General features: G+C 49.3%; 1 protein-coding gene across 2 annotated transcripts in view; it reads left to right on the forward strand.

Annotated features, from left to right (window-relative positions):
- ACPP (acid phosphatase, prostate) overlaps positions 1–20,309 on the forward strand; it is a 51,542-nt gene extending 31,233 nt beyond the window's left edge. The window contains exons 8-11 of one of the 2 annotated variants that reach the window (XM_008073925.1): positions 5,192–5,274; positions 6,792–6,895; positions 10,882–11,051; positions 20,191–20,309. In XM_008073925.1, coding sequence (XP_008072116.1) covers positions 5,192–5,274; positions 6,792–6,895; positions 10,882–11,051; positions 20,191–20,309 — 476 coding nt within the window. Of the gene's footprint in view, positions 1–5,191; positions 5,275–6,791; positions 6,896–10,881; positions 11,084–20,190 lie in introns of those variants that run through there. The other variant, XM_008073926.1, reaches the window with a different exon arrangement.
- Positions 20,310–20,664: the final 355 nt, after the last annotated feature.

Genomic DNA, 20,664 nt, shown 5'->3' on the forward strand with positions numbered 1-20,664 from the left:
AGGTCGAGGCGGCGGTGGCCGGGAGCGGCCACTGCACTCCAGTCTTGGTGACAGAGTGAGACTCCAACTCAAAAAAAAAAAACAAAAAAGAAAAAAGAAAAACCGTATTTTTCAGGCTTATCATTCACTGTGAATTAACATGTATTGCAATTGACAAGTTTATGACACAGCTTCAATGTTTCATTGGTGTTGGATGGTATTGAGATGTATTTATCAGTGACGTGTCTTCTTGGTTAGAATGGACCCTTAGTAGCATAAGATACCCTTCTGTAAAAAAAGTAGACCCAGCCGGGCTCGGTGGCTCAGCCTGTAATCCCGCGCCTTTGGGAGGCTGAGGTGAGTGGATTGCCTGAGCCCGCAGGTTCGAGACCCGCCTGGATAGTGAGACCTCTCTCTACAATAAATCAAAAAATCAGCCGGGCGTGGTAGCATGTGCCTGTAATTCCGGCTACTCGGAAGGCTGAGGCGGAAGGATCGCTGGAGCCCAGCAGGTCGAGGCTGTGGTGGCCAGAAGCGGCCACTGCACTCCAGTCTGGGTGACAGAATGAGACTCCAACTCAAAACAAAAAAACAAAACAAAACAACAACAATAACAAAAAACAAAAAGGTAGACCCAAGCAAGAGGGTGCCAGATCCTTGAATCAGGATAAGTGGTGGAAGGAAAAAGCCAGGACCAGACAAGATGGACAGATTCTGGAAGGAAAAAGCCCGGACCAGGCAGGACGGGTAGATTCTGGCCCTGCAAGAGAGGCTGAGTGGGCAGGTCCAGACCCCAGATGGAGTGCTAGACTCAGATGTGGTTCATGTTGGTGTCGAAACTGGAAGGAAGGGCAAGCAAGGGCCTATGATGTCAGGCTGACTTCATGAAGAAGGTCCAAGCCAAGAGACCATCCCAAGTCCGACTGACACGTATGTTCTAGACGTTGCAAGATGAAAACCAGAAGATTGTCGTGTTGAGTAAGTCTGGGTTCAGGCCCTGCACTGATAAGGGTCTCTGATATGACCAGCCCTATGTCCCTAAATTGGCCTTGTGGAACACCAGGAACACGAGCAGCATCTTCTGACCTTTGCCAGGGCCTTTATTTCATCATTTGGTTTCAGGGGTGAACTTCTCAGTAAGATAGACACACACACACACACACACACACACACACAAAGTCTGCAAGGCCAATTTAGGGACATACAGCTGGACATATCAGAAATCCTTTCTTGCTCCAGGCCAGGGGTTGGCAACTTCTACCTGTGGGCCAGATTCAGCCCACTACCTGGCTTTGTGAATAAGGTAGTTATTGCGCAGACCCTCCTCCCCACAGGATCAGGACAATCCACAAGAATCCCACCAGGCTCGGGGGAGGGTCACATGGGGGGCATAACCAAAGAAGGAATTCAAGTCTCCGACCAGGACAGGAATCGATTCCGGCAAGAGGAGCCGCGATGCATGTCAGGGATAAAGAGCGAGGCAGGTTGTAGCAGGAGGATGAGGTACAAAGCCAGGATGGCCAGGAGCCATTCCACGTAAGAGGAAGAAAGGTGGTCAGGGCTGTAAACCTGGCACAGTGGCCACGCACGACGTGAAGATGTTGCTGGCCTGCTGCTACAGAAGTCCTGACTGCGTGGCCCAGAGGCAGACTTGGAGAAACGTGCAGGCCCTTACCCCACGTTCAGGGCAGAGACACAAGACCCAGTTCTCGAGCAAGGGAGAGCATCCGGAGGGGAGTCTTGGATGGAACCTGGCATGCTGGGAACACTGCCAGGCAGGATACAGAGTGTGTGCAGGGCCCGAACCCAGACTCACTCAACACCACAATCTTCTGTGCTCCACCACAAAAGATCCCGAGGGAGCCTCGTTGGCCTCACGGGCACCAGGCCACACTTCTGGCCCACCACGTGCTAGCAATGTGGCTGCCAGAGTCTCAAGCCCCACATCGTGGAGGAGGGAGTCTGGGTTTATTTCCCCTGACCTAGTCATGGTCAATTTGGTGCTCTAGCCCCACACTACTCGAAGTGCAGTTCCTTGTCCAGCAACGTTGGCGTCACCCGCAGAGTCTCGGGCCCCACCCAGACTGGCTACAGCAGAACCTGCATTTTAATAAAGCCCAACATGCTTGACACCAGATGGGAACTGACAGTCACCTACTAACAGATGCAAGGGCATGTTTACAAGAATAAGACAGCTTCCTGGGAGCTTGCTCATGTTTCTTCCTCTTTTCCCCTTGGCTATTAGAAGATTGCGTTTGGGAGCAGCCACTTCCCCTCTCTGGATTCCAGTTTTCCCAGCTAATGAGGGGATTCTGTCTTTATAAGGGTCCTTCCCTAAGCTGGGCGTGATGGCTCATGCCTGTCATCCCAGCACTTTGGGAGGCGGAGGTGAAAGGATTGCCTGAATCCAGGGGTTCAAGAACAGTTTGGGCAACTTGGTGAGACCTTGTCTCTACAACAAATTTAAAAATTAGCCAGGCATGGTGGTGCACACCTGATCGGAAGGCTGAGGCGGATCACGGAGCCCAGCAGGTCGAGGCTGCGATGGCCATGAGCATGCCATTGCACTCCAGCCAGGATGACAGTGAAGCTCCAATTCAAAAAAAAAAAAAAAAAATGGGTTTTGGGTTCTAAAAGTTGGCACTCATGCAAACCCACCTGTCCTACATTCTGGAAGAAGTCCAGAGCCACTGTTACATTAGGAGTTTTTTCCTGTGTGATTCATACTATTATGTAGCTCTGGCTAGGCAAGAGAGGTTCATCAACTACATGGTCGTTGACTAATGAGGCAGAGTGACACAATCCTGAACATAAGGCCAGTGTTGTCTGGGTGACACAGAGTAATGCAGGAACACCAGGAACACGAGCAGCATCTTCTGACCTTTGCCAGGGCTTTTATTTCATCATTTAGTTTCAGGGGTGAACTTCTCAGTAAGATAGACACACACACACACACACACACACACACACACACACACACACACACTTCTCAGTTAGACACACACACACACACACACACACACACACACACACACACTTCTCAGTAAGATAGACACACACACACACACACACACACACACACACACACACACACACACACACAGTCCGCAAGGCCAATTTAGGGACATATGGCTGGTTATATCAGAGACCCTTTCTTGCTCCAGGCCAGGGGTTGGCAAACTTCTATCTGTGGGCCAGATCCAGCCCATTACCTGGCTTTGTGAATAAGGTTGTATCAGACCATAGCCACACTCATTCGTTTACGCGCCACCCCTGGCTGCTTTCATGCTCACACTGCAGAGCTGAGTGGTCGCAGAAGGTCTTATGGCCCGCAGAGCCTAAAACTTTTATTGTCTGGCCTTTGGCAGAAAAAGTTTGCCAACCTCTGCTGTAGCCCAGGAGCAAAGGGAGTGAAGTTTACATCTTCGGATCAATGGCATTTTGTCCAGTTTAAGAAGAGATGCACCAAGGAACTTAGTAAACAGAGCCTTGCTATACTGTGCCGGAACCTGGGGATAATTGTGGTAGTTACCCCTAGCTAATCATCCAGAACTAAGATGGATCTTTCCACTACTGAGGCCGCAGCCTGTCCAAAAGGCAGCTGTGAGCGAAGGGCGGTAGCTGGTTGCAGGTGGCTGCCGTGACTCCCAGACACTTGGCCACAGAATTGAGCGCCGACATGTCGTGACGACCAAGCTGAGACCCCTAAAGCATTCCAGAGGGCAACCCTTTCTGAGATGGAAGGATTTAGACCTGTGAGAGGTGCACCACCAAACTTCCTCCTTTCACACTCAAGGAAATTTCAGCATCCACAGAAAGACCAGATTGCACGCCTCCTTAATTAATAGACCTCTTAGCGGGCTCGGTGGCTCAGCCGGTAATCCCATGCCTTTGGGAGGCTGAGGTGAGTGGATTGCCTGAGCCAGCGGGTTCGAGACCCGCCTGGGCAACTTGGTGAGACCTCATCTCTACAGTAAATCAAAAAATTAGCCGGGCGTGGTAGCGCACACCTGTAGTTCCAGCTACCTGGAAGGCTGAGGTGGAAGGATCGCCGGAGCCCAGCAGGTCGAGGCTGCAGTGCCCGGGAATGGCCACTGCGCTCCAGCCTGGGCGATGGAGTGAGACTCCAACTCAAAAAAAAAAAATTAATAGGCCTCTTGATGTACTGACCCATCTCTTGTTATTTTTATGAGCTTGTTGAGGGCAAGGACTGTGTCCGATTCACCTAGCAGAAAGGCTGGTCCCTCGTAGCTGCTCAGTGTAGGTTTGCTGAGTGGACGACAGAGTCTGGGGTTGTCATCAGTCTGTTAGCTTCGGTGCCTGCTCGTCACCACACACACACACACACACACACACACACACACGCCACCAGCGCTTCCCAAGCCTGGAGCACGCATACAGAGTGACGAAACCAACCCACAGAGACACAAGGCGCCGAAGGCGGAAGTCCCTGAGGCAACATGTCCTCAAGACAGAATCAGCCCGGGAGGCCCCCCACAGCCTCCAGGATCTGCAGACAGTGGAAATACCAAGCCCTGCCCCTGCCTTCCGCCCCCTCGGGAGCAGCAGCCTTCAGGTTTCCCACTGTGAAGGGCACAATGTTTTCTCCCCTGAAGGTGGACAGAACCTTAGATGAAAGCCCAAGGTGCTGGCTGCCCCCAGTTGTGACACCCGGGGTGACCTGGAGAAAGTTCTGCCGAAAGCGGGCCGTGATGTGTGCAAACACCCAGCGGGTGGCTTCCTCCCGCGGCCTCCTGCAAGCCTGACTGCCGGAGAGTGGAGGCAAGGGGCACCTCCTGCCTTGCTGCCGTGTCAGGCCTGCTCTGGGGATGAGCCTGGGCCAGCAGCTGTCTTGCGAGGCCTGGAAAAGCCACCTGAAGCTCCTTCCGAGCCTGCGGTCACCGAACCCGAGCTTTAACAAACCCGGTGCCCACCCAGTGCTCCCTGCCCTGTCCTCACGTCGTGTCTCTGGGCTTCAGATTTCTCACCTGTCAGAGAGGGATGAGACCTAGGAGTCCGTCGAGAACGTGTGCTTACACGCCATCCCTGGCTGCTATCATGCTCACGCTGCAGAGCTCAGCTGAAGTTAGGGCTTTGCCTCTCTTACCCAGTCATGGCAGGAGCGTCTCCAACTGTGAACCGGCCAAGAGCTCCCGGGCCAAATGCAAACTTGTGTTTGGCTCAGCTCCGCTGTCGCTCTGTCTCCTTTAAGGTGTCCTGGTCCGTGAGATCCTCGACCACATGAAGAGCGCAGCTCAGACACCGGGCTACAGAAAACTCGTCGTGTATTCTGCGGTAAGTACCTGCGTCTTCCTGTAACATCCATTGGCTTGGGGCGTGGTCTCTGGGAGCCCGGGGCTGCTTTTTCATTTCCCTGCCGCTCAGTAGATGGCGGGCGCCTGCACAAAACGCTTAGAATCAGACGCATCGTTCAATCCTAAGTCATGCCGACAAGAGGTCAGACGGGTCAACACCACACGGAGCCGTGTGGAGCTGTCCTACAAGCGAGTGCCTTGGTGCCTCAGAAAAGCCGGCCAGCTCGTCTATTCCAGGAGGGTGAGACGAGAAAGCAGCCTTTCTGGACAAGGCGGACAGCCGGCGCGGCGGGATGGAAGCGTTGGAAGGGCTCCTCCCTGGTGTGTGGGGAGCATGGAGGGAATCCTTCAGACAGAGGGAGAAGGCCAGGAACGGCATGTGGAGAAACTGGTGCCAAATGAGCAGATGTGAGCTGTGCTGCCCCGCCTGGTGCCTGGCGCCTGCCACCTGCCGCAGGCAGCTGTTTTCACTCAAGTTAACCATGACCAAACAGAGCGGAAACCCAAGTCCCTCAGCTGCACCAGCCGCACTTCCAGCACTCAACCGCCACACGTGGTCCGTGGCTACTGAGGCGGGCAGCACAGATGTGGATCATCTCCATCATCACTGAATGCTGTATCCGACAGTCCCTTTGCAGTCCCGAAGCGCGAGCTGGGTGGCGGCCGGTAGGCCACCTTGTCCCACCTTTTGGTTGATGCAGGGGAGCCAGGGGATGGGTGGGGGGAGGCAGGACAGCAGTGATAGCCGGAGAGCCGCATTTTGGAGATTAACCCTTTGGGAGAATGGCTGGACACTGGAAACAGGACGTCGTGGAGGAAGCTCTTGTAACAGTCTCGAGAAATGGGGGTGAGGCTGAAACCAGGACAACGACTGGAGAGGAAAAACGAGCTGGGCTACGGGAAAGCTGAGCGTGCCTGTCGCGGGGCTGTTCACTCCATTTTGTAGATGTGGCAGTTGAGGATTGTCTAAGGTTAGACAGGTAATCAGTGGCACAACGGAGACTGAAAACCACTCCCCTGTTCCAGCCACTCTGGGGTAAGCGTTTAACTTTGTTTTTAAGCTGCACCCTCTACTTCCTTACATTTTATTCTCTGTAAACATACTCGTTCACAACTAAATCACAGATGATGCTCATCTGTAGAAAAATATAATGTAGCATTAATGTGTTCCGAATATTTTTAAATTTAGTGAAAACCAATGAAAAAGCTCCACTGGGAAAAGGCACAGGACTTGGACTGATTCGAACTGTCTTTCTTCTGCTTGGGGTCAGTGACGTTGTCACATAAGTTACTTAATTTCTCTGGGTCTCAGGTTCTTCGTCTTTTAAAAGGAAATGATGATGTGTACGTAAAACCCACTGCCTGGCACACAGCCGAGGCTAGCCACAGTCAGTCCCCTCTCCTTGAGAGTCAACTTGGCTGGCTCCGAGCCGGCCTGGCGCTCGCTGGCGCTTCCTCCCTGCAGAGGCGAGAGCCTGGTGTGTTTCAACCCCACAGCATGACACGACGGTGAGCGGCCTGCAGATGGCCCTGGACGTCTACAATGGGCTTCTTCCTCCCTACGCCTCTTGCCACCTGATGGAGCTGTACCTCGAGAAGGGGTAAGGGTCATCGCTGGACTCCCTTTCGCTGTTGTGGGCTTACGGGCCGTCGCGTCTGGCTGGCTGCCTTTGGTCAGCTTTATGTTCAGAGGCAAGAACGGGGGGAACATGGCGTTGCTTTCTCTCCCCCCTTTAACACGCCCATGTTATGAATCTTGTATGGGGTATATTTTCGACTGAGACGCTGAGCTACAGGGGAAAAAATTAACCAAAGTCCATGAACAGGTCAAGTGTGTTGCTTTACTAGGATTTTTTAAATTGGCACTCTAGGGAGATAGCAAAGGTTAAACTTGATTGCTTTTTAATTAGGCACAAAGAGGCATCAAGCTAACAACTACTATATGTCTCAGCTAGTCATGGCTCTTCTTTCTGTTTTCATGAAAACTTTTATTGGAAAATGATGTACATACACAGTAGAAGAAAAACTTGAGAGCATTACCCTAGGTGGCAGAGACTACATTCTTTTAAAAATTCAGGTATTCTAAGAAGTATGCAGGCATTACATCATTCTCTGGAAAACATGGGCTGGCAGAATTCACCAAGAGAAAAACTAAATTTCTGGATGGCTATTCAATTAAAGAATTCAACCTATCTATTCAGCTCCTGGTGACTCATCTCTACCTGCCAAAATTCTTAAAATATAACCTCTGACTATGTTTACCTCCTTGTGACCTGGTGTGGCTTCCCTTGCTGACTGTGGCTTCATTTGAACCCACTGGAAGGATCACAGGTAGAGTGGCCAAATGCCCTGTTTACCCAGAATTGAGGGGGTTTCCAAACTTGTAAGTTTCATTGTTAAAACCAGGAGTGTTCGAGGAAAACCAGAAAGAGTAAAGAGTCGATTACCGTAGCCAAGTTCCTCCCAAACATTCAGTTCTGCCGTGACGATGGCATTCTCACTGTGAGGAGAAAGGAGAGGTGTTGGGGCAATTCATCAGTCTTCATGGATAATATTGGTGGAATGAGAGCAAAGAGGGAACCAAGTTAAGGCAGGACCCCAGAGTTTTATGTCAGAGCTGGCTGGGGAGAGCTATTTTGCCCTTCCCTTGAGGCATTCACAGCAGCTGCACACCAGACTCGCTGCGCAGTTACACAGCGCCCTGTGCTCAGAAGAGCCCGTGACCTGCCTAGTGACCTGCTGTTGCCATCTTGCAATTGCAAGTAATTTTTAGACAACCTGCATTTCATCTTATACATTTTCTAGTTCTAGATGTAGGTTTCTGGCCCCTCTGAATTTGCTGAACGGGAAAGTAACAGCACAGAGAACTCAACATTCTCAACCAGTATGTTCACCGCTTGCAAAGAAGTGAGTTCTGCACAGTTAGGGATGGGTTGATGTATCCTTTATCGACCCTCAGAGTGTCAGGTGCAATAAAGTGGGACTAAAATGTGGTCTTGGCTAAGCTTGCTCTCAAATATCTAGAGTCGGAGTGGAGAGACAAGACCTACAAAATGGAGACCAGCTAAAAAACAACAACAAAAACAAAACCCCCAGAAAATGAGAGTGGACTGAACACATAAAATCCTCTCTTAGAACAAGCCTTGCACAAGCCTGCCCCTTTGAAGGTCTGCTCTGGGCACGGTCCAGTCACAATTCCAGGATCAGCTCCAGTAGCAGGCACCAGCTCTTTAGGGATAAGACAAGAGACGCTACTTACTTGACTTGGATGTCCCTCCTCTCTGGCCTCTGCACCCCGGTGGTCCAAGCTTGCTTCATTAGGGCACAGTAGCATTTTTTCCCATGGAGTTGCTTTCTCCTCTTCCTTTAGTAAACCCACGTTATGAATCACGTTTGGAGTATACTTTCAAACTGAGAGACATTGAGATACAGAAAAAAATTAAGCAAGGTCCAGGAACAGGTGAAGTTTGTATAATAAGATTTTTTAAATTGGCACTCTAGGGACATATGAAGGGTTAAACTTGACTGCTTTTAAGTTAGGAGCAATGAGGCGTCAAGTGAACGAATACGACATACACCTGCTTATTAGGTGATCCTACATTCTCCCTATGAGAAGATAAGGAGAGGGATTGCAAGGGAGAATGTTACCGACTTTCAGTCATCTTAAATATGTAAGCTGTTCAAGTTGTAGATAAGGCAGCCAAATAGATACTTAAATTTTAGTTAGGTGCATACATGTAAAACCATAGACTATATAAAATAATATATTAAGCTCAAAATATTGCTTTTTCCATTTTATAAAAGTTTTATCCCTAAATTTTTGTTTGTATCTTTAGCTTGTGTCTTCACCACTAGAGCCAATTGTGAGTCCCCTAAGACTGTTTTCCAAATATAATAAGGGACTAATACAGGGTCATTCGGGCTTCTGTACATGTGAGCCCCAAATTCTCAAAGGCTCAACCCAAGAGAGATTAATTTCTCACTCATCTCACTATCCAGTGCAAATGTTCCTGGTCAGTAGGAAGTGACACCCTGAGTCCCACAGGGTGATTCAGACATCCAGGGCTGCCTGCTCTGGACCTGCCGTTTCAAGGGCACCGTGCTCACCTAGGCAGCTTGTAGAAAGGAACGAAAGGGCAGAGAAGACAGCCTGTTTATCAATCACTTCAGCCCCAAAGGGGCACGTGCCACGTCATTTCTGCTCACATTCTACCAGCTAAAATGCGAGACTTGGTCCTACCTAGGTGCAAGGAGTCTGGGAAATGTCGTCACGTCTGAGCCCCAACTCTATTCTGTCAAAAGAGAATCGTGGATTTTGAGAGAAGATTGGTCATCAAGGTCATATTACCTTGACATAAAAGAGGCTGTCACCGGAAAAGTTACTCCAAGATACAAGTGCTCATTCAAATAATGTTAGGGACATTTTAAAAAATATATCTTATAAGTAACTATTTGCAATTAGTATGTTCATATGGTTTTTTTAAGTGGTGTTTTAAAAGGCTTACTTATCACAACATCCAAAAGTTGCAGTTATGAAGTTATGACCTCAAGAAGGATCAGTAAATCCTACTTGAATTTCACTCCCCCCTCCTTAGCTGGCAAACGACTTCCATTAGCAACTCGTACTAGTTTTACTGAGGTTGGTTTAGGTCATTGGACCTTCCCCAAACAGTACTTTGTTTTTTAACATGACACGTTAACATGTCCTTAACATGACACGACATAAGGATTTGAATACATACCCACCTCCTCTTTCTGAGGGATAGTTTTTTGAAGTCCTGTCATATCTTTAAGCACATTTGTTATATGTTGTTCAGTTCCATGTTTGTGGCCCGGTTAAGGAGAGGGGAGACACATTCAGAGGCAAGAATGAAAGAAATAGTCAGGAGAAGAGAAAGAAGGAGCAAACTTCATGAAAAGAAGAGACTAGGAGAAGGAAAACCCAACACCCCCTGCCCCCACTTTTTATTCAAAGGCTCGTTGAGGTCTCACCCAGCTCCCACAACCATCACTTCTACCTCCTTCTCTGATCGAGCATCCTAGTACCCACCTCCTACAACCTGTTCATCTGACAAACCAGCCCTCCCATTTCTTTCTTTTTGAGGTGGAGTCTCACTCTGTCGCCCAGGCTGGAGTGCCGTGGCACACTCATGGCCACCGCAGCCTCGACCTGCTGGGCTCAGGTGATCCTTCCACCTCAGCCTTTCAAGTAGCTGGAATTATAGGCATGTGCCATCACACCCGGCTAATTTTTTGATGTATTACAGAGATGAGGTCTCGCCAGTTTGCCCAGGCTGGTCTCAAACCCCTTGGCTCAGGCAATCCTCTCGCCCCCGCCTCCGAAAGTGCTGAGATGACAGGCTTGAGCCACCAGGCCTGGCCAAGCCATCCCATTTCTGCCCTCCAAATCCATCCTACCTGCCCAATCTCCTCATTCTCACACCTGAGTTGGCCCAAATCTCCACACTGCCATACGCTTTCCCACTAGTCCCTCAGCCGACATGTCACAGCCCAGGTGGGAAGAAGTTCGGTGACTGTTCAACCACACAAAACTCACGCCACACTCTCCTCCGCCTTCCTCCACCAGGGAGTACTTCGTGGAGATGTACTATCGGAATGAGACTGGTCGCGAGCCACATCCCCTCACGCTACCTGGCTGCGCTGCCAGCTGTCCTCTGGAGAAGTTTGCTGCGCTGGTTGCCCCTGTGATCCCTCAAGACTGGTCCGCGGAGTGTACGACCACAAGCAACCACCAAGGTACCGTGGACATTACAGACTAGTGTTCACAGCTTGCAGAAAGATCAGATGCTGCTTTGATGATGTACTTTGGCCGTTAGCACCAGCTTTGAGGAAGAAGGGTTTTGGGTGATAATTGCATGGTTCAGGGATCCCTAGCTTTAGGCCGCTTCTACCTCTCCACCTGGTCCTGCCCCAACTTGCCATAAAGCTTAACTCTCTCTCTCTGTCTCTCTCTCTCTCTCTCTCTCTCTCTCTCTCTCTCTCTCTCTCTCTCTCTCTCTCTCTCTCTGTATGTGTAAAATACATCAGTATCAAAATTAATCAGGAATAAAACTTGGGTCAGAGTTCACGGGGCTGGCATGAGCCATATAATGGTCACACCGGGCCTTCTGTTTTTAGGGACTGTCAGATTTTGCCTGAGCAGGATTAGATGAAGCTGTTCATTAAATATCAGATGTGGAACAGATCTCAAACAAAACCTATAATCTAGGCAGGAAAGGAAAGGTGTTAATCGTAGGCCACTGGACAATGGACCAACTACCTGTTAGTTCCAGCCTTCTCCCAAGGAGAGGCAAAGAAATGAGATGCAGTGGAGCCAAATGAAGATGTTTTCTCCACAGGAAACATGCTACTACCTGTTTTTATAATTATGTTAAAACACGCCGGGCACCAAGAAATAAAAGCCTCTTTGTGTCCTTTAGCCATGGAACACTCAGGTTCCTCTTAAAGAAACAGAAATAAAACTTTCCAGAAAAACTTGATGTATGCAATCCATATGGCAGCTCTTGGAATAGACGCAAATAAGCCACTGATGAGAGCAAGATGCTCAGCACCACACAGCTGAGCCAAGAGCGCTGTGTGACGGTGCTCCCCTTGTCGCGCCCATGGCTGGGATTGTGAGTCTACAGTTGACCCAGGCGAGGAGGTGTCATGACACACGTCAAGCTGGAACAAAACTGGAAGTGTAATGTGTTCTAAGTGCCTCCGAATTCAAACGTATTGGAATGATGAGAGTGGGGTTGTGACGTCTGTTCAGAGGACAAAGGGAATGTGTTGGGCTTTGGTCCTGGTAACTTCAAAAATCCCAAGCAAACTCTCAGGTGCTGCTGAAACTGCCCACTGTGCAAGAAGAAATCAAGTTCAAATGACAATCTTTAGAGTCCTGTAACTTTGTCACATGATAGAGAACACCAAGCTGTAGTAACATACGGATAAAGACAAGATGGTACCTAGAGGCGGTTTCCACCGGATGCCAGAATCTAGAGCGAGCCATCCCCTCTCCTGGTTGGTTCCAGAATGACTGACACAGACACCGATTGATATGCTTCTTTGTGTCATTGCTTTCCCAAGTAAACACTTGTCCTCTCTGCCATTGTTTCTGCTTGTAACTTTCTTCTAGCGGCAAGCCAAATGTAAAACAGTGAATAAAGTCATTATTAGGAAATTCAAAAACATTACTTTTATAATGAACTTGGAAAAATGTGTGTGTATATGATTAGAATAAAAGTCCTTCAGGCAGATTTCAGGGGCTTCTTTTTGCTTGAAGTTTTTATTTTAAAGCCACAGGAGAGGAAATATTAGTGTAAAGTAAAAGGATTTGACTGGCTTACATGAACATTTTGCACTGAAAATCGAGTTTGGACTTTCCTACTTCAGATAAAGGTGAAGCTGTGAACAGCTCCACCTCACCTATATAAGATGGAACTTGCTGAAAGACAGCCCTCAGGAAGTGCACAACATACCAGGGAGGTACAGAGATACACACTACATTACCAGAATAACAAGGGTATGCCTTATGGCTACACAGGCTGTTGTGGGAACAAGCGTTACCTGGATTTGGAAGGAGGAAGTAAGGACGATCAGGGAAGGCTTTCTGCAGGAAGCAGCAACGGCACCATGTGGAATCAATCTGGATATAGGTTTCTAATAGTATTGGACACGGTACTAGAAAGACATTTACCCAATGTCCTAGTGGTTTGGAGCTGGGAAGGAGAGGGGGGTTACTAGACAGAAGATTCAGAGTCCAAAGAGGTCCCCACTGGTTTCATTTAAGGGGCCATTTCTAAAAATATGAAATATCAGCTCCACTAGAGCAACGATTTTTTTCACTCTGTCTGTCCTCAGTACCTAGAAGTGCCTGTGCTAGGCATGGATTGGTGCTCGGTGAGTGTTTGCACCAAATGTGATTGACGTGTACATGAGTAACCTTCCTCCCCGAACCCACTCTTCTCTCTTGATTAGCAGTAATACTCAGTAACCCAGGAGTCGCGCCTGTCCCAGCCTCTCCTTCACTCCCCGTCATCTCGCTCCCCTTCTTTTCAAATCTGCCTGTGGAATGTCTGTAGAATGTTTTCCTTCAAAACACCAACACCAACAACTTAATATCCAAGTAGAGTGAAATACGATTAAGCAGCAAAATATGTCGAGGAGAAGAGCACACAGGGGTTGATGTGCCCTAGGCAGCTTGGACAGAGCTCAGCTCCGGGCTCAGCAACTTCACTTGGGCAACTTGGCGTTGACTGTGGTGGGAGCATTTTCACCCCGGAAACCCAATGCCGCCAATCTTACCAGCATGCCACGGGTTTCAGCGCACAGAAGGTGTGTGAAGAGTCTGTGACATGTGGTGGCCTCTAACCAAGTGAGTTCAGTATTTGAGCCTCTTTCAGAGAAAAGGATTGGATTTGTTCAACATGATCTTAAGGAATGATGCTAGGGCAGCAGGTAAAACTTTCAGGAAGACAGGCTGTTGTTCAGTCTTGGGAAATTCCTGACCCAGGAAGTGGCCGTTGGGCTGGGTGACCGCTTACCTTAGCAGAGATGCTGCAAAGTAGACCGAAGTATGGGAGGCCCTCTGGGTGGAAGGGACTCCCTAGAAGGGCCACAGAATAGTAGCACAGAGTGCACGGATAAATCTGGCAAGTAGCTCTAACTGCTAAACTTTTGTCATCAATTAATTTATTTTTTATTTTTATTATTTTGAGTCAGAGTCTCACACTGTCACCCAGGCTAGAGTGCAGTGGCACGCTGCTCACGGCCACCACAGCCTCAACCTGCCGGGCTCAGGCGATCCTTCCCCCTGAGCCTTCCAGGTAGCTAGAACTACAGATGCATACACGCCCGGCTAATTTTTTGTCATTTATTGTAGAAACAAGGTCTCACCAAGTTGCCCGGGCAGGTCTTGAATCCCCGGGCTCAGGCAGTCCTCTCACCTCAGCCTCCCAAAGTGCTAGAATGACAGGCTGAGGCACCACGCCTGGTCTGTAATTAATTTGTAAAAAGCGAATATAAGACACCTGCGGTGTTCTGAGAACGCCAAATAGGAAGCAGGGCAGAATCATTAACTACGGGCATGACCCATCTACACAAGACACCGGCAATCCTACTCCTTGGGGCATTTCCACCCAGAAATTCTGCCCCTCCCCATGAGTACAGCAGTGTTTTCCACTGGTGCTAACAGGCTCTCTTAAGCAGATCTCATCACGTAAAGTAGCCAGAGTCTTTGCTGCCAAATTCGTAAGTCTAAGTTCCATGCTATGTTACTTGAAAATAATTTTATAAATAATACTTCTTCAGCTGGGCTCAGTGGCTCAGCCTGTAATCCCGCACCTTGGGAGGCTGAGGTGAGTGGATTGCCTGAGTTCACAGGTTCGAGACCTGCCTGGGCAACTTGGTGAGACCTCATCTCTACAATAAATCAAAAAAATGAGCCGGGCATGGTAGCGCGTGCCTGTAGTTCCAGCTACTCGGATGGCTGAGGCGGAAGGATCGCCGGAGCCCAGCGGGTCGAGGCTGCTGTGGCTGGGAGCGGCCACTGCACTCCAGTCTGGGTGACAGAGTGAGACTCCAACTCAAAATAATAATAATAATAATAATACTCCAATTCTCAAACCTCACCAACACAGTCAGACTTTCTTCTCTGGTGTTTTCTCGTCCCTGATGTGCTACTGAGCCATGTCCAACTCCCCTGATTCCAAAGGAAGGAGACTAACTGGGGGGGACACTCTAGTTTTCCCTCTTTATCTTGGTGAAACTGAGAATCTGCAGTACATATGCACATGCCAAAGGGTCAACCACGAGTTTCTTAAAGGCAAGAGCCATACATTTTTTCTGTTTCGAATCTCCAGCCAGTACCTGATGCACAGAGCCCACTCAACACTGGCTCGTTGAATAAACGTTCAGCCCTCCATGCCTAGCCCGCCTTCCTCATGGCTGGACTCCGGTGCCAGAAGCCTGGAGTTCAGTCGATGAATAGGAGAGGGAGCCTATGGACAAGCCTTAAATGGGATGGCGCCGTAAGGACTCCATCGCTGGTCGTGTATCCATACACACGTGCCAACAGGTCTGCCATTTGACCTCTGTTTCCAGCACAGTAGCTTGGCATGCCCTGGCTCCTCCGTTGCTGTTAAGAGCCCCTGTTCAGTGATGTCCATCCAGCATTCTTCCTCCCTCAGCGGCGAGGCCATCTGATGACGACACCTTTTCCCTCATCCTTGTGACCCTTATCTTCCGTTTCCCAGCACAGAGCTCATCATTGGCTAAAGACCTCGGGAACTTGCTCTGCACAAATATACGCCTCACTCCACTTCTGGGCTCAACATAGACAGCTCTGACAGTCATGAGGCTAACCTGTCCCACTCCCTGTCCTCCACACCAGTATCCCACCCTCGATCAAGTCAGTCCCATGAGTCTTGCGTTCGGATCTGCTGGATTGAGCTGAAAAACAAGCATCACGCCTACTGCCATTATCCCGAACTATGACTGTTGACATTTCCATTCCCACCCTCAGCGGAGGCTCTCGACGTTGCTTGGTGAATGCACTCCCCTTGACTGGACACCTTTCCTGCTCCCTACAGAAAGCCTTATTTATTTTTCCCAAACTTCTGACTCCATGTTCTCTTCTTTCTCTTATAAGCAAGACAATTCATTGGTAACGCTTTAAAATTCTCTCACCGCCTCAGAACACCTCACCTTTCCTCTGCTCCTGTCCTTGGGAAAGCAAATTCCTCCTTGAGTGACTGACTTTTCACACTGTGCACAGGAGCCCGTCCCTACGGCCTCAGGACCTCAATTAATTTCTTCATCAGCTTCATTTTCTTGACTAGAGGTTCGAGACCAGCCTGGGCAACTTAGTGAGACCTTGTTTCTATGATAAGTCAAAAAATAAGCCAGGCATGGTAGCATGTACTTGTAGCTCCAGTGACTTGGAAGGCTGAGGTGGAAGGACCACCTGAGCCCAGCAGGTCAAGTGTGGCCGTGAGCGTGCCACTGCCCTCCAGCCTGGGCAACAGTGAGACTCCGACTCAAAACAAAACAAAAAAACCCTCAAGTGCCTGCTCCATCTCACTCTCCTCAGTTTTAATTTTCTTGAACGAATGATTCACATTTTCTAGCACTATTTTTTCACTTCCTTCTCACTCCTTAGCTATTCTGTGAAATTGTGTCCACCCTTTCTTCATCTCTTTTTTAAAAACTTCCCTTTTGAAAGTCATCAAGGTCTAATTCAGTGGCCTCTTTTCCTTTCTCTGTGAAGCAGGCATCCATAGTTCCATTTTACAGAGAAGAAAGCTGAGGCTCAGAGAATGACATGTCATAAGTAGGGATTTAAACCTAACACTCTCCAACATTATAAATTCCCTTTTCATCTCACACTGCCTCATGACCTATTTTCTCAGGGAACTTTCCAAAAGTAGGACTGGTAGGGTCAAGGTATATGCATATTTAATAAACAATAGGTACTTACTGAGCACCCACTACATACTCAATAAGCGGCAGGCATTGAGTTTGCCAAGGAAATAGCAGCAGGCACGAAGATCATCCCCACGTGGTTTTGTGGGGTCCAGGATGGGAGGACGGGCAAAGACAAGGAGATAAACATGCTTGCTTAACGCTAAACACGAGGAGTGCCATCGTGAAGGACAGACAGGTGGTGATAGAACACGGCGGAGCAATTAGCCCAAGGCTAAAGGGTCGGAGAAGGCTTCTCCAAGGCATGATGCCTTAGCCAAAACCTGAGGAGCTACCGGGTGAATGGAGGTGAGGAGCAGGGCGAACGTTCTGCCAGAGCAGAGGATGTATAAGGGCCTAGGGCCAAAGACGGCATGGGGCCTTTCAGGGCCTGGACAGAGCCTGGCGAGTGCAGAGGGCCGCAGCTCAGAGGCGGGGCTAAGCGCCATGTAGGTCGAGCAAGTGCTTGTGGTCACGGGAAGAAATGAGCAGGACCAGAGGAAGACTGAAGGCCGGGAGAGCAGCCGGCAGGCGGCCGTGCCACTCCGGGGCCGGGGTCGGCGGAAGAGAAGAGCAGGCTCGCGGGAAGGAAGCCTGAGGCAAGGCAGGCAGGACCGGAGGGTTCACGGCAGGAGGGAGAGGCTGGGGTTGCGTGTGTCGCCAGGAAGACTTTTCCAGAAGGGAGCGCCGATTCACCCTGCCGTCAGCAGCTTTTGTGTGTTCTCATGGAGACACACACAAGACATCTTTTCAGTCATTGCCTGTGCTAGGCCTCTTTGCAGTAAGAGTCAGTCGATCTGCCAGGTGCTGTGGCTCCTGCCTATAATCCCAGCACTTTGGGAGGCTGAGGCGAGAGGATTGCCTGAGCCCACGGGTTCGAGATCAGTGTGGGCAACTTGGCGAGACCTCATCTCTACAAGAAGTCAAAAATTTAGCCGGGCACGGTGGCACGTGCCTGTAGTTCCAGCTACTTGAAAGGTTGAGGTGGAAGGGTCACCTGAACCCAGCAGGTCAACACTAGGGTAGCCGTGAACATGTCATGGCACTCCAGCCTGGGCAACAGAGTAAGACTCCAACTCAAAAAATAAAATAAAATAAAAGATTCAGTCGACCATGCTCTTTCCTCAGCTTCTAGAACATTGTTCTGCCAAACTCCTAACATCCTTTGCAAGACAAGGAAGCATATAATTTATTTTTTTTATTAAAAAAAATTTTTTTTGAGTTGGAGTCTCACTCCATCTCCCCGGCTAGAGGGCAGTGGCACGCTCCCGGCCACCGCAGCCTCAACCTGCTGGGCTCTGGCGATCCTTCAGCCTCAGCCTTCCAAGTAGCTGGAACTCCAGGCATGCGCCACCACGCCCGGCTAATTTTTGATTTCTTGTAGAGACCAGGTCTCGCCAAGTTGCCCAGGTGGGTCTTGAACCCTCAGGCTCAGGCAGTCCACTCACCTCGGCCTCCCAAAGTGCTGGGATGACAGACTGTGCCACCGTGAGCATATAATTGAAAAATAAGTAAACATGAGAAGAGAGACAGAGAACCCTCCCGAGTGTTTTCTGTGTTCTCGCGCTCCTCGTTCCACACTCACCTTGAGCCAGAATGATAACCTGTAACAAGCACACGCTGGAAACAAAACGTATTGTCTTCTCTATTGTTTTTTTGTGGCCCCAATCTCAATTCATCTTCTCGGTCACCCAAAGAAGAACCGATGAGGCTGCCTTGGCCACAACTTCTCCTTTACTGGCCGATTTAGCCTGTTATCAAAGCTGTTGATTCTTCTGCAGGGCTATCTCTTGAATCCCCTCATCTGATTTATTCTCAGGGCCATAACTTCAGTTACCCAAGGTATTTCAATAGCTTTCTATCAGGTCTACCATGTCGCCACCATCCTATTTTTGCCGGTTTTTGTAGAACCCACAGGATGTCCTGATAGATTGGGGATAGGATGTGAGAGAAATAAGAGTCAAGTCCCAGCTGGGCTTGGTGGCTCAGCCTGTAATCCTACGCCTTTGGGAGGCTGAGGTGAGCGGATTGCCTGAGCCCAGGGGTTCGAGACCCGCCTGGGTAACTTGGCGAGACCTCATCTCTACAATAAATCAAAAATTAGCCGGGCATGGTAGCAAACTCCTGTAATTCCAGCTACTTGGAAGGCTGAGGTAGAAGGATCGCCAGAGCCCAGCAAGTCGAGGCTGTGGTGGCTGGGAGCAGCCACTGCACTCCAGTCTGGGCGACAGAGTGAGACTCCAACTCAAAAAAAAAAAAGAGCCAAGTCCTGAGTCAACTGAAGAAGGGGATTCCCATGAACTAAAGTGGGAGAAGTCTGTGGAAAGAGCAGATTTAGTGTGGGGAAGAGAATGGAAAGATGGTGGGAGTTCAGTTCTGGACTTGCTGAGACTGAAATGCCTGTCAGACGTCCAAGGCAGTATGTCAAGAACACCGTTGGATATGAGTCTTGAGCTTTAGGTGTTGGAGCTGGAGATTTAAATTGTTTGTCACTAGTGAATAGATGTTTCGTTTTGTTTTTTTAATCGTGAGACTAAGAACCCACATATTCCATCCCCAGTACAACCATCTGCTTGGCCTTAGCCAAATAATCTAATCTCTCTCTGATGTCCTCATCCTTCCAAGGCTAACCTTAGGTCAAATCAGTGATTTTCACCGGAATTCCATGGAAGCACTAAGGTTCTGTAGAAAGAGCCGCTGGGATTAGAGGGATGCTTGCTTTCCCATTGCCTAGTGAACAAGAAACCCCATATTTTTACAAGGAAAAGACACACACTTAGAGGTGGTGCCAATCGGTAGGTATGATGTTTATGCCACAGTGAACTAAGTTGTGTGTGCAGGAAAGTAACTTTCCAGATGAACTCATAGATCAGCCTCTCATTTAAAAAATGACTCCATATGACTGCTGTGTGATTGGTCAACTATCGAAGGGGATGTGTGTAAATAAAGGCACATACCAGCCACCATACCCAGCTACGCTAAGAACATTTGCCACAGTCAACACGTACTCCAAGTTTTCTCTCTAAGTCGTACTTATCTGATAATCAAATCTAAAAATGAAAGAGTCCATTCCTTTAGACCTAATTAATTGCAGCTGTGTACTCAGAATTTCCTTTGACTCTGAGACCACGCACAATTGTTCATGTATCGGCAGAAAAAGGCGTCAGAGGATCCCAGGAGTGCTTGTGGCTGTGACCCTCCCTTCACCAAGAAGCGCTGAGGTCCAGGGCTCGAAGGTCAAGCTGGAACCCACACCCAAGCCACCTCCCAGCTCCTCGCCCTGTGTTCGTTTCGCCACACCATGCTGGTTTCAAGGCTGTTTCAGAAACCTGTCTAAAATTTGCGATGAGAGCGGAACGCAACGCTCACACCCCATCCTCCTACCTCCCTAATGCACACAGTGTACATTGACATTTTTCGCATTTCCCCACAGTTCTCAGGGTCGTCCTCGCTGTGACCTTTTGCCTGGTGTCTGCCATCCTGATGGTGCTGCTGTTCACCCTCGTTCGCCATGGTCCCTGCTGGCAGAGAGACTCCTATGGGAGCATCTGAACAGATGGCTGACCAAGAGGGACAAACCGGAGACCCCTGTGACAGCATTCAGCCACGCCGCAGCTGAAGGACAGGCTTCTTCTGCGTGGGCGTCCCCTACCCACACCCTTCCTCTGACCCTGCCAAGAGCAGGGTGCTGGGCTGACAGACGAATGAACGCCCAGGTTACTTACTGAGGACTTCTCATCCTGGAGTAGAAGTGCAGGCTGTTCATTCGGCTGGTAAGAGGCTCTTCTGCAGAGGACGGGTGTGTTTGCCAACACAGCCGTCCAGACAGAAGTAAGAAGCCAAACTCCAACCAGCATTTTGCTTGCACAGATCGAAGGGCGAGAAGGTGGGCAAGTATTTAGACTAG

Source organism: Carlito syrichta, unplaced genomic scaffold (genome assembly GCF_000164805.1).
Source record: "Carlito syrichta isolate Samal-C Ts95f unplaced genomic scaffold, Tarsius_syrichta-2.0.1 Scaffold316213, whole genome shotgun sequence".
NCBI classification, from domain to species: domain Eukaryota; kingdom Metazoa; phylum Chordata; class Mammalia; order Primates; family Tarsiidae; genus Carlito; species Carlito syrichta.